The 14,658-nt window shown below is 34.6% G+C and overlaps 1 protein-coding gene across 4 annotated transcripts in view; it reads right to left on the bottom strand.

Annotated features, from left to right (window-relative positions):
• Positions 1–9,706: 9,706 nt before the first annotated feature.
• The window catches only part of GABPA (GA binding protein transcription factor subunit alpha), a 34,863-nt gene continuing 29,911 nt past the window's right edge, over positions 9,707–14,658 (bottom strand). For all 4 annotated transcript variants that reach the window (XM_006908240.3, XM_006908239.3, XM_015586532.2 and 1 more), the window contains exon 10: positions 9,707–12,237. In XM_006908240.3, coding sequence (XP_006908302.1) covers positions 12,009–12,237 — 229 coding nt within the window. In that variant the 3' untranslated portion in view covers positions 9,707–12,008. The remainder of the gene's footprint in view (positions 12,238–14,658) is intronic.

Here is a 14,658-nt window from a genome sequence, read left to right as displayed (position 1 = left end):
AAGGGGTGACAAATACTTCATTTATATCTCCTAGCACAGAGTCAACATTTAATTAACATTTGTTGAAAACTTAGGATACAGAGAAAATTCTCAGAAAGATCACCAGAGGAATTAATTAACTAAAAAAATGCTTCAACGCACTTGCAGCAGACAAACTGGCAACTGTCAGCAATAAACCCAAATTTGAAAAACGAGATTCCTTGTGACAGAATTTGCTTCACAAGGATGATTTTCCTTTACAGATTCTGTTTTGTAAACAGAAATCATCTTTTCTTCTCTTTTTTTCTTTTCTCCATTTCACTCTTGTCATTATTATCATCTCAATTCAAGGAATTTTCCCCCGCCTCCCTCATGGCCGGAAGTTACTTTACAGATACTTTCTAGGAACCAAATATGTCTTCTGAATCATCTACTCAAGGAATCCCATTCAAGGCCCATTTGCAACCATGTCCTGGTCAAGGCCATGGAAACCCAGGTCCTCCCTGTGCCTTTAAAAGCCATTTTATTATTTCCATGCTTATTTTGAAATACATATGAGGATATTGAAAGACTGGTTTCCCCATTTCTCCATCTCAGGCCTGAGCGCCTTCGCCACAAAGTCTACCTCAGGCTTCTTTCTCAGACTATGACCCTCACCGATGGAATCCATTGGCATCCAAAGTTGTTGGCGGTGATAAAGGGCTGCAGAATCCTGATTTTCTCCAGCAGAATTCCAAACAAGTGTTGTCCTCCAGGCTCATCATTATTGCCTGTTCACAGGTTTAAAACAGAAACGATAATTCTTAGTTCATGTGTTTGGTTCTGGCTTTGCTACCAATGACATCTCACACTATTGCGTTGAATGTCCTTCAACTTTTCAAAAACCTTTTCTTCGCTGAGGTCATCAGTACTTTGATATGGAAAACTGAATTTCAAACAGGTCAGGTTTCCTGATTTTAGGCAGAACAACAACAATGACAAAGAAGAGTCATTCTTTAAAGCAACGTAAAAAGCAACTTATAATCGTAATTAGGAAAATCACCTTTCACATCAGGTGCGACAACAGGAAACGGTCTAAAACAAAATTCTCCTTGAAAATCATGGTCGTGGGGAGGCAGGTTTCATAACAGCAAACATTTGTGTGACCTCAGCTTGAGCACTTTCCACTTGCTAATATCACAATATGCTCTGTGGGGAGTGTTAACGAATACATCTGTTTGCCTCCCTGCGCAGCTGAATAAAATCTGAAAACAGATCTGTTTTCCCATTTCAGGAAAATACCATTAAATGCTTGTTGATGAACAGTGTTTAGTTACATAAGTGCCTTTACCTTGCCATATAAACTAACACTAAAAGATACAGGCGTCCCTAAACACCTGTTAAAACAGAAGGACACAGTATTTACTTTGAAGTTGGAAAGTGCCCAGGCTGACATTTTGTTCCAACTTGTTAATTTTCAGACACTCTGAACCATTACCACTCCTTTTAATAAAACACATTGTCTTTGCTTTGGACTTCCTCTGTTATCTGTCCTGACTTTCTGCAGCGAGAGAGACAGTAGTACACCAGCCCATTGTCAGAAATGTAGCCTGGAGAGATCTATTTACTAATTTTGAAAGAGCGAAGAAGCAAGACTAAAGGCTTGAAATAAGCTACCTCCATGCACGACGGTAGTTCATAGCATGGAGGATTTACCTGCTATGTCATTGCAAAGAGTAGCAATATCAGCAGCTTCCAAACTCATTATAGATGTGTTTGTTTGCTGACTCATATGTGATCAGATAAATGCATTCACTCAGCAATTCTGATTCCAGGAATTGAATTCAGATGATTTGCCTTGTTCCCATTCCCCAAGATATATGCTTCTTCTTGATTCGGCCATATTATTAGATTTATACCTTCTTCTTTAGACTGCTTTATGCCAGATGTTTAAGATGCCTTTGCCATAGTGACATCAACTGGAAAAAGTTGGAACTAGAATCTCTAAGCAACACAGAGATCCCCAAATTCATATTTTTCTGCATTACTTATAAGTACTACTCAAATAATCCTTGTGTAAGTAACCACAAAAATCATTTCAGCTGGTTTTGGAAAAGGACATTTCAAGTTCAAGCATAAATAATTAAAACAAATTTTTATTGTTATGAAAATAACCATGAGAACTAACTTGTCCCTATTTTTTGACTCATTTTGGAAAATATACTGGCAATGATGATAATGAGTGATTCTTAAGTTGGCCTTCGTATTTTAAAAAAGTAAATTTCTAAATAAATTTAGTATAAAAACTAATAAGCAATTAATACTTGATACTTTTAGATAAACTTTTTGGAATAGAAATTCATTTATTAGGCAAACATATTTTAAAATCAGATACATAAGGCATCAACCATGCGAGGGCTATAGATACGCATGAATCTTAGGTATTCTCTATCGCTTGAGAATTTACAATACAACTAGATAAACAATTTACAATACAGTTGGATAAAACCTGTAAGATATAGGCTGTGTTTATTGCCATAAATGAATGCTACAAAAATCTAAAGAAAATCAGTTAGCATTTTAGTTGGAATTTGAAGAATGAGTAAGATTTTTTTTTAAACAATGCAAATGAGCATTACTTTATTATTTTTTATTCGTGTAAGTAATCTTAAGGTTCATTTGGGAACTAGGCTTGCTTTTTAAGCTTCGTTCCAGGGGACCGAGGCATCTGTATACACACTATACGGATGCCAGCATCTTTAGTTGCTAGTCTTCTGAGAACCAGATGCCTCGTGAAGGACAAGATTCCCTTCTATGTCTGGTCCTGTGTGAGCTCCAAGCATCGTTCCCTGTGCTCCTGGCAGGTGCTTTTTTCCTCAGTCTTGGGTTGTGTCCTCTCACACCTGTACAGGTCAGTACTCAGCAGAAGGCTCTGGGGAACCGCCCGCAGGTCTCCCGAGCTCTGTCTCTGTGCATCCCTCTTCTCTCTCTGGGACTCTAGCTGCCTTTGCTCTGCAGGCGTCTCTCCCCGAGTTCCCACACTCTGTGCTGCCTGCTGAAATCTCAGTCCACGCAGTAAGCTGAGGCCATCGTAAGGCTTCTCTTATTTGTTTCCCTCTCTTATGATCCGGAGCTTGAGCTGCCTGAAAAATGTTGTTTCATATTTTTTTTCTGATTTTACATTTGTTTAAGGAGGGAAGATAAATCCAGTTCCTGTCTGTTCTTACTCTGAAGGCTGCCTTAACAACAGATATTTATTTCTCACGGTTCTAGAGGCAGGATACCCAAGTCAGGGTGCCTGTGTGGTCAGGTGAGGGCGCTCTTCCAGGTTGCAGACTTCTCATTTTACCGAGGGTGGAAGGGGCAGGGGCGCTCCCTCCCGCTTCCATATGTCTCATTCATTAGCGAGGAGCCCTCATGACCTAATCATTCCCCTGACGCCCCACCTACTAACACCATCACATTGGGCATTAGGGTTTCAACATATGAATTGGGGGGACACAAACATTCAGTCCACAGTACCCCGTTACTCCACCTTGACCGTAGTGGAAGTGTGACCGCAGTAATACATTTTCATCGTAGAAAATCTGGACTCTACACATTTGTTAAGCACCAAAATAATTCACAATTGTATCACCTAGAGCTAACAAATGTTTAAATTTTTGTGAATTACCTTCCAAGTCCTTAAAATCCCATACAGATATACTCAAATGGACACACACACAAACACAAGGTCAGCTGGGAGGCTTTTCACGCTGTAAGATTTAGTTAAGTTTTTTGGTTAATTGCCTCGAAAACCAATTACTCAAAATGTTTGCGTGTGAGGCAGAGATCATGCAGTGCAGGCAGGGGTGAGAGAAGGCTACATACTATACGGATGCCAGCATCTTAATTCCTCACTCCATATTAATCCTGCGAAAGGTCACAGACACATTGCTCAGCCTTCCTATAGTATAAAATAACAAAATAATAAATGTGTAACATCAATGACATAAATTTCTACCTCGAGAAGCCAGAAAAAATGATTATACTAAACCCAGACAAGAAGGAAAGCAATAAAGATAAAAGCATAAATCAATAAAGTAGAAAACAAGTAGGAGAGAAAATTAACCTAGCCAAAAATTGATTCTTCGAAAAGATTAATAAAATCAATAAATCCCAAGCAAGACCAAAGAAGAAAAAAGAGACAAACCCAAATTATCAATATCAACAATGAAAGCAGGTATCACTATAGACAAAGGATAATAGCAACTAACGCCAACAAATTTGACAACTTAGATGAAATAGATAGATTTCTAGAAAAAATGTAACATATCCTAACTGACTCAAGATGAAATAGAAAATCTTTTCTGTATCTATTCAAGAAAATTGAATTTGTTATAAAAAATTCCCAAAGAAAACTCTAGAGTTAGATGATTTCAAGTAGTGAATTCCATCAAATATTTAAAGAAGAAATAATACCAATATTACTCAAAGTTTTTCAGAAATTAGAGAAGGAAACACCTCCAACTTATTTTATGGGGTCAACATAAACCCACTACCAAAGTCTGACAAGAAAAGAATTTTATGGGCCAATATCCTTATAAACATAGACCCCCCACCCCCCAAAAAAACATCCTCAACAAAATACTAGTAAACCAAATACAGCAATATAGCAGAACAATGAAACATCAGAACCAAGCAGGGCTAATTCCAGGAAAGCAAAGATAGTTTAACATTCGAAGCATAATCAATATAGCTCACCATATTAAAAAAGCCTCTTCCCAAATCTACGAGTGCTTCTGGCTTGGACAATGGGTTAGTAGCAGTGGAGATGGAAGAGAGGGGATGGATTTGATAGACATTAGTGATAGAGTACTTCCTGATAGATAGGATGTAAGGTTGAGGAAAATAGGGAATCAAGAAAAAATTTAAGTTCTTTCTTTTGAGTGATTGGGTGGATGGAGTGCTATTTACCGAGAAGAGAAAACTGGGAAGAGCAGAAGTAGGTTAGAAAGTTAAAAGTATCATTTTTGATATATTTAGATTGAACTATCCTATTATGCATCCTTGTATGCTGTTGGAGATATTATTCTTAGATTCTAGTAAAGGTCAAGTCTAGATGTTAAGATTTACAATCTCATAAATGGTTTGTAAAGTTATAGTCATCTAATATGAGGTTGGAGAAAGGGAGTCCAGTAAGTCCTGAGCCCAGAAAGTAGAAACCATTGACGTGGGACAATCAGGTGAGCGTAATTTCAAAGAAAGTGTGTGCAAGAAGGAGGGGATGGTCAATTTAGGACAATAAAATATAGGATTTTTGTTGGGCAGAAAAGTGGGAGGAAAAGGAAAGATAAAGAGAAAAAGCTTTGCAATCAGAGGGACCAGAATGAAATAATAAGTTCCTATTCATGTGCCACCCAAACGGAGACACTAAATTGAGCTGCTAGCTATCAATTTTGGGGGAATGGAAAAAAATATAAAAAGATTTATTTCTCCTGAAATATCCTGTGTCTGGAGTAAAGGTTTTCAAAGCACGAAAATAACTCCTTCGGATTCCTAAGACAGCTCTTTTGCAAGCTGAGATAATCATTGACTTTCAGGAGTGTATCCAGCTTCCACAATGTATCTAATTTACTCTCAATAGATCCCACTGGGTGGTACAAGTTCAACTATTTCTCATCTGAGAACACTTCGGATCATTCTGTTTCAAAGATAATTGCCAATGACTTGAAAACCAAATAGCTACAGCAAATTCTATCTTCACTGCGAAGTGAAAATGTAGAAAACAACCTTTTATTTATCTTTGCAAAGAGATGTGGCACTATTATTTTCTCAATGGCAATGCGATGAGCTAACTTTCACAGAAGAAATGAAAGTTTATCAAATCTATATCATGGAATATTTCAGCCCTAAACCCACCCAAGTGAATGTTTTCTCCTCTGAAAACTGACTTCTATTTGCTAAGTTCTTCTGAAGCTTACCGCTCTCAAATAGTTCATTGCTTTGCTTCCATACTGAGAATCTGACAAGAACTTGTCATAAGAATTCTGCTTGGCAGCTGCTTTTTTTCAGCTTATGGAACAAGAAAGGTTAGTGTGAATTCTGAGTCTCTGAATAATACCTTAACTGGAGGATATTCCTGCCATTTCTGGAACTATCTGCACCAAAAATCTTGACTTAACAAGACTGCAGGTCATTGGATCCCCTTCACTTTTTCAAACCTAAACCACTGATATATTTTCCCAATGAGATTTGGGATCAATTAATCGAACAATCTAAAATTTCTATTTTGGAGAAAACATTTGAATGCAAAAGCATTTCTACAAAGTTATTTCTCAGATTGATTTTAAAAATCAAATGTATTATGGAAAAGAATTAAACATTAAAATGGTGAAAGGCTGTTTTCCTTTGTGATTTCTGTTACCCAAATATGAACCCCTCTACTGAGCGTGTTTTATATTACCATGCATGCTTCTAAAAAATAAAAAATTTCATTTTATTGTTTTTTCAGAAAGATAAAATACCTTAATAAAAACATATTTTTTAAAGGCAACGAATGTACATGATTCCCTATCTTATGGATAAACATACATGATAAATAAAATCATTCTGGTATTTTCAATCCATTTTTTTTTTCTCTATTTCCCTGTTATATTGATGCTGCCAATAATGGCAGAACTGAGTTTCGATGGAATTATGTCCTAAATAACCGTAAGTAAAAAGCATTTCTATAGTACAATAATTTATCTGTAAGTGATATGATGCCATTCACTATGTGTTTTGAGGACCAATGCCACAAATAAAGCACTTCTTATACATTGAGGTCTATTTAATACTTGTTCTTTCATTTATGCCTACCTATATCCCAACTTTCCATTCACTGAAAAATAACCCTCCTTGCTCTCCACCAACACCCTCTCCTCTCCCCATCACTCAGATACTGGAATGACAAAACCCAAATACTTTTACATAGAATGGAAATGGTCCCAGATTGGGTGGGAGTCAAGAGAATGGATTCTAGCTCAGCTCTGCCCCTGGAGTTCTGTGTAACCCTCAGTAAATCACTTCACCTTTTTGACAGTTTCTCCATTTTAAAGAAGTAGAAATCAAAATGAAATATAATTGTCATCTGCCACATTGCAAGGATTTAAGTGTTTGATAACATGCAGTGTTGGAGACCATGTGTAGAATTTCTTTCATTTCTTAGCAATCTGTGTGAAGTCATGCACAAATTTTGTTATATCTATCCCTAATTATTTCATGTTTTTAAATACTATTGTAAATGGTAGCTTTTAAATTTCAACTTCCACTTAACTATGTTACTGGCATGTAGAAATAAAATTGAATTTTGTATATTGACCTTGTACCTTACCAAACTCATTAATTCTAGTAGTTTATCTGTTCTTCAGGATTTTCCACATTGATCATGTCTTCCACAAAGTTTTCTTAACAATATGTATGCTTTTTCTTGCCTTATTTCACAGGTTGGATCTTCAGTTAAGTGAATAGAAATGGTGACTGCAAATTTCCTTTGTCTTTCTCCAAATCTTAGGAGACAAAGCATTATATACGATGTTAGATGTAGGTTTTTCAGATATTCTTTATCAGGTCAAGGAAGTTCCCTTCTAATTCTAGTTTGTTTGTTTGTTTGTTTGTTTTATCATGAATGAATAATGAATTTTATTGTGCACATTTTCTGCATCTACTGAGATGACCATGTTCCCCCACCCCACCCCTGACTTGCTGTGTTTTGTTTGGTGAGTTACAGTGATTTTTAGAATTCTGGTAATTGTTTTTAAAAAATTTCAAATTGTAGTAACATACATAAAATTTACCATTTTAATCATGCTTTAGTGTACAGTTCAGTATAGTCATTGCTGTGTAACCAGCTCCATTTTTTCATCTTGCAAAATTGAGACTATACCCATTAAATAATTCTCCATTTTCCCCTCCCCCTTTTAATTCATTTTTTATTTTACAAAAATTTCAGTCTGTGACCAATTGAATGTAAGTGTTCCTTAACCTCAGAAAGTTGTAAAAGCAGTGTTCTAAATCAGTTGGTTTACGAGTGGTAAAAAGCATTTTAACACATGCTTGGATTGCAAATTAAAGTTTAAAGTCACACACGAAAAAAATTAGTGTCTTGGGAGAACAAATATATCTCACTAGTTTCCTAACTGATGGTTTTCATCACTTCAGACAAGGTAAAATTAGATTGTGTGTTTTTTAAAGAAATTTATTTCATGCAAACCATAACTTCTTTAAGTACTAGCACTTGACCATAAACAAAAGTGCAAGTCACATTTGGTCCTGTCCCCTTGGATTCCTACTCTGGTCCTGGCTGAAGCTTCCTGTTGTTAAAAATCAAATATATTTTTTTGAATTACAACACAGTAATTTTTTTAATTAAAAAAAGGCTTTACTAAGAATTTCTAGTTGAACAATCATAGATAGATTCACCTTTTGACAAGTACTCAGTCTTAGCATTTCTTGTTATTATTCTAAAATGGTTCAGCTTTGTGGATGGGATTTATTTTCTCAAAAAAGAATGAACTCTACCATCCAATTTTAGTTCATGGAATCTGTTCATCACAAATTGATAGTTTTAAAGTATATGTGAATGACATATACATCAGATGTGAACTGTCATATTTTCATCCAACCGAATATCCCTAGAATTTGACACTGTTTATAGGAATAAAACTTCTTAACAACAGAGAAATATACTGTATAATAGTTTTATTTTTCTCATTTTACTATTTTTACATTTTATGCACAAATATTTTTATCTGAGTAAAAATAGAAAATAACTGTTTTATGTAAAATTACAAAAAAATAAAAACCACAAAGAAATACATAATTGTTATCATGACAGTAGAAGTGTCTGTATTTAAAGAGTAAAAATGTATGCAAAAATCCTCCTCCCTTTTACAAAAGACTGAGAATATTTTTTTTTCTGGCAGCAAGTGAAATATCACTGAAATATCAATATTTTTACACCCTCTAAGATATGAAGACATTAAGTTAGTCATAGGTTGTTTTGCAATTATTTCAAAAACATTTTTGTGCTATATCAAAGATATACTAGTTATTTTTAAAAGGCAGTAGAATAAAATAAAATAGAGACCTCATCAAAAATATTTGGAGGTATAATCCTTTAAAGAAATATCATAGTTGAGTTTTACCATTAATCAGGGGAGAAAAACAAGTAAACAATTTTTCCTCATTAACTGACAACAGAATGATTCAAAAAAAAAGTGATGAGTTAATTCATAAGATCAACCACACACAGCAATCCTGCCTAATTTGTTTGATTTTCTGATGCTGACACAAAGTTCCAAACTTCAGGACAGCAAAATACCCATGAAAGTTGGCTCAATGAGATATTCATGTGGAAAACAAGTTTTAAAATAAAAGTTAACATTTCATTATTCTTGTACTTAAAAGGTACAAAAAAAAAATGACGAATAATTTTGTCTTTCTTCCTTTGAATATACTGTAAATTCTCCTATGGAAAATTCATTCATAAAAACATAGCAAAGAATGAATAGCATGAATACTTTCTTCCATAAGCTACTATTTAATAAAAGAGAAGACTATCTGACTTTTTGATAACTGTAACCTCAATAAGGGCAATGGAATAGTTTATAAGTAAGTTGAGAAAAGTAATGGAAGTTTTTAAATCAGTTGGGGAAATTAGTCTCCTTACTTTACGCATGCTGTGGTGCATAAAATGGTGAGAGGCGAAGAAGAAAAAAGACAAGCATCTTATCATGTATGAGAACTATCTCTGTTCAAATTATAATAAGAAATAAAAACTGCCAAAGAAAATGGAATGTTCTATTTTAAAGCATCTGAAGAATGCTTAAAAGAAAAAAAAAAAATTTTGATTTTAGGGATCTATAAGAAATGTGGGTGTTCCTTACCTTAAAAAAATATGTACCTATAATTGAGACATACAGGCAGTCTGCCACCTTGGCCAAAACTTTAACATAATATCTCCCCAAAAGCATTTTAAATGTAAAAGTCAAGAATTTTAAGCTCTTGATAATATACCACAATAGTATACTTTTTTATTTCTTAAAACTGTAAGTTACTTGTCAACTCCCCAGGCCATAAGCAGATAGTGCAAAACCTTTTTAGCTGTTTTCTGAAACTAGAGCTCCTGGATATTATTTCATATTGCTGTTCTACTCAGATATTCTCGCAATCACTGTGCCCAAGTTATACTAATAATTTTTCAGTCTATTTTGTATGTGTTTATAAAAAGGTAAAAATGGAAGTTAGGAATTTTATTCTTTTTTATGTATCTACTGCAGGGTCTTAAAGGCCTTAATACACCGATATAAATGAACCAACATTACACTTTGTAGATCTATAGCACAGCACTTAAAATTATGATTTGAGGTTATCAGAAGAGATCACAGATCCCTCTTCTCCTCATTGCTTAGAGCCCCGCCTTCTATGGTTCATTCCAAACCAGGAGTGCTGACAGCAGCAACTGTTAACAATGCTGTCTTGTCTGTATCCTGATGGCCCTTGCCTCCTAGTTGGTAAAAAGCATTAACTCTCTTATAAAGCTGTTTAGAGGGATGAATTTAAAGAAAATGATGAAGGAGAAGGTGCCTAAAGTAATATTTGAGAATCAATCTTCTGCTATAAGAGGATTAGAAGCTATTTGCCGGTATCTCATATCATGATTTGTACATAAACCTTAACACAAACAACAAAACAAGAGAGAAAGCAAGAAGAGCAAGTGAGCAAGCAAGGGAAAAAAGACATTTCTAACCATTTCTGTTTAGTGTTAGCTTGTAGTAAGTAGAGTTTTACATATATAAGAATTAATTTTTTCAGAACTTTTAAAATGAGTTACCACCTTTTGAAATATCCTTCCTTTTCAATATTATTATGTCTTCATATATGTATGTGTATATATAGGAAATAGTCAAATGGACATGTATATAGATATTTGTATATTCATACACATAAATATTCAGAAGGAAAAAAAATAAATGGAAAATTTTGTTTTAAGAGAAGACTGCCTGTACTAGAGGTCAAAATTTCCTTTTTAAACTATTTGTAAGTAATTTATTAATGTCTTAAAAGGTATAAAGTACTGCTGACTGATTTAAAGTCTTCATTTCATCAGAAACACAACGACTATATAAGGGGCTTTGCATAATAAACCAGCATTATAAGGTAATTAAAAAAAAAGAAAAGGGAAGCCAAACCAAACCAAACCAATTTTCTTGCTGAGGTATACCTTTACAGTTTTTTAAATCTCTGACAGGAAAAACAGAGATCATTTCAGAATTTTTGTAATAGTTGGTTTATTAGAATTAAATGCCTCTCTTAAAATAATTTAAATTCTTGGCCTGACACTATGAATAATCTATACAGAAAATCCTTATAATTGGCTCGAGTTAAGCCAGGTTTAAACCTGGATCTCCTTCTTCAGCACTGCTCTTCTGCCAGTCGACTTCTTATGTCCTTTCCTTGCAGATATATAAATTACTTTAATAACTTGATACTCTTGTTTAGTAATTTATTAATATTATAATTTTATTTGACTATTTTAGCTCTGCTTGATTAGATGAAACAGGCACACATGCTTTAGCTGTAAAAATTCGATTTTCTGATTCTATGTAAAGCAACATCTAAAGCAGCAGAGAGGGGAAACAGTTACATTTTCAAAAATAGGTAAGCCAGACTGTTCCCTGGAGATACTTCATTCACTTTTTATCCTCAGTTGCTACTGGCTATTTTTGGTAGGGCTAGACATTAATACTGACCAGTTTAGCTTTCCTGACTGTTAACGAACTATCCCACAATGAGCCTGCCTTTGCACTGAAGCTATTGTGGTGATCCTTTAACATACACATATTCTAAAATATATGCTCAAAGTAAAAAGATCCAAATTCACAAGAGTATGAAATATTTATAAAAAAAATCATGCATCAGATTGTACAGTCTAGAAATAAAAGGAGATTCAAATTCAGTAATAAAGATAAGAGCAATATTTGCTCTAATATTTAAGAAAGACCTGGAACTCCCAGAGGGTCCTGGGCTCAATTATCCTTTTCTGTTTGCAGAGAAGCTGTAGCCAGGGCTACTGCTGTGACTGGCTGGGCAATACCATGGAGCTGCATCTTTGCAAGTTTCTTCTGTTCACATTCTGTGACCAAACGGTTCAACTCTGCTGCACTGTATCCAATAAGAGTCTTCAAGTCACAGACAAACTTGTACACAAATCTCTTGCCTTGAACTTTGCAAATCATGTCCCCATCATAATAATACCTTTAAAAAGAGAAAAATACATCAGTACTATATTATTGGCCTGATACTATGAATAATCTATAAAGTATTATATTACAATATTTCACATGCTCTTCCATAAGCAGAAGCCTACTAGAGTACTGTACTATTATAACAGCAATTAACAATGAAGTTATATAGAAATATTTGATGTTATTATCCATGGAAATTTTAAAACATTATTTACTAAAATTTTAATGCTCAGTACTTTAAAACTTTATATACTAACTTTTCTAAGCATATTTCCACAATTAGGATAAAACACTGATTTAAAAATAAATATTATTAAAACAAAACAAAAAACTTTAGGAGCAGTAATAGAACCTAAGAACAAGGGCTCAGGAGTCAGAATGCTGAGATTTGAAATCCAGCATCTTTATTAATTACTTTTGTGACCACAAGAAAGCCACATTTTCTCTTAAGTTTTCATTCCTCAACTATAAAATGAGGTTAAAAACAGTACTTACCCTCAAAGAACTATTGAGTATTAAAAAATTATCTTTGCAAAGTGCTTAGCACACAATGTCTGGCACATAGCCCTCTATAAAATATAAGCTTGTTAATAATTAAGAACTCATATAGCATGAACAAATTTTTAATATACATATTCTATGGACTGCTAGAATGTCCACTTCTTTTCTGTTTTGTACAAAATCCTGTATTATGTAGCCATGCCTTCACTTTTATAAGTTAACATGAAAAGCTTTCCTTTCAGAAAAATTCTCCAAACCCAATAGGGAGCCTCAAAAGTCTGTAAAAGAGCTAGAAGAAAGAGACATACAGGAGCATAAGGAAAGAGGACATTGTAAAGTCCTACACAGGTTCCATCTGGGGAAATCACTCTAGCAGTCTAGTTTACTGCTGCTTTCTACGGAGATGGAAGTAGAGCAGGACTTATATTTACTCGGGAAAAGCACTTTATTTACCACTATGCACTGCCAACCCCAGTAATAGGGGAAAAGAGATAAGTAAAGACTTTTCTGGGCTGGCAGACTATGAAGCCTTTATTTTAAAATTACAGTGCCCATTTGCACCTATCTGACAAAAAGCTGTTAAAAGAAGGAACAATTATTTGTAAAAGCACCAGTGGTGTAAACTACCACATTTAACAGAATTTTATTATAAAAGCCACTCAGTTTAATCGAGTCTGTTACTGAAATGAGTGACCTGTACGCAGGAAATTATGCCATCTCTCCCTAGCTGTAGAACAGCAAAAGCATAATAGTTATGTGCACTTTTCCAGTAAGAGATGCCATGCATTGGCCCAAATTTTTCCTTTTGTGCCAATTATATTAATATAGGATTTAGATCTCAGCCCACAAACCACCAACTGCTTGTCATCCAGTTTAAAATGCTACTGGCATTTCAATTTCTTAAGAAAATTTCTTCATAATGTGTAAGGCTGTAACAAACAGACAAATGAGAAAAAAGGAGAATGAAAAAGGAAAGTGGTTATATTTTGAGGAGGAAAATGAAGTTGGTATAATCTTATGTTTCTTGGTAAGAGGTGATAAAAAACATATACATTAAGTTTTAAATTTACTTAATACTGCCTTTAATCTTAAATCATACAACCACATATAAAAGGATTCACTGCATTTGATCCCTCTTTAAAATGAAGTAGAAAGGAACATGATAGCTGTATTTTCATGGATATGACCTCTTTCCTTCCTTCTTTTTTTTTGAAACTTGTATATTTTTTAACTTTTTAAATTGTGAAATATATTACAAAAACAAAAGACACAAAAGTGAACAGCTCTGATTTTTACAAAGTGAACAATGAATGACCTGTTAACTATGACTCAGGTCAGGAAACAGAACCCTGCCAGAACCCCGGAACCCTCTCCATGGCTCCTCCCAATCATCACCCCTCACTGCCCTAAAAGGTAAACACAAATCTGTTTTATGATAGTGATTTCATTGCTCCTTTTTATATTATTATCCAAACATGCATCCTGAATGCTATAATTTAGTTTTCCTGTTTTTCGAACTTTACTATATAAATGCATTCATATACTATACACTACTCTTTGGGTCTGGATTCTTTCACCAAGCATTAGCACATTTTCATAGATACAGAGTATATTCTCTGGCATACCATAATTTACTTAATCAGTCTACTGTTGATATTTTGTGCATTCCGAAAGTTCGCATTATGCCACTTCACTTTCACAAAAGACCTATGTTAGTACCTACTTTCGCTAACCAAAAAACATCTGAAGAGTATTTTCGCTTTTACAAAAAAAAGGCAAGAAGCGAAAATAACATCCAGCGTCCGTTTTGCAGCGAGCCATTAGAGGCAGTATGTACTCCAAGCGGCGGTACCGCCCAGCTGTCCCCACTAAGGACTGCACTCGGCATGTCAGCATCACACCGCCATAGTTTTGAACTGCATCTCTATTT

Source organism: Pteropus alecto, unplaced genomic scaffold (genome assembly GCF_000325575.1).
Source record: "Pteropus alecto unplaced genomic scaffold, ASM32557v1 scaffold81, whole genome shotgun sequence".
In the NCBI taxonomy this organism is placed as follows: Eukaryota; Metazoa; Chordata; class Mammalia; order Chiroptera; family Pteropodidae; genus Pteropus; species Pteropus alecto.
Note: the sequence above shows the minus strand (reverse complement) of the source record. Positions and strands in the feature narration are given on the sequence as shown.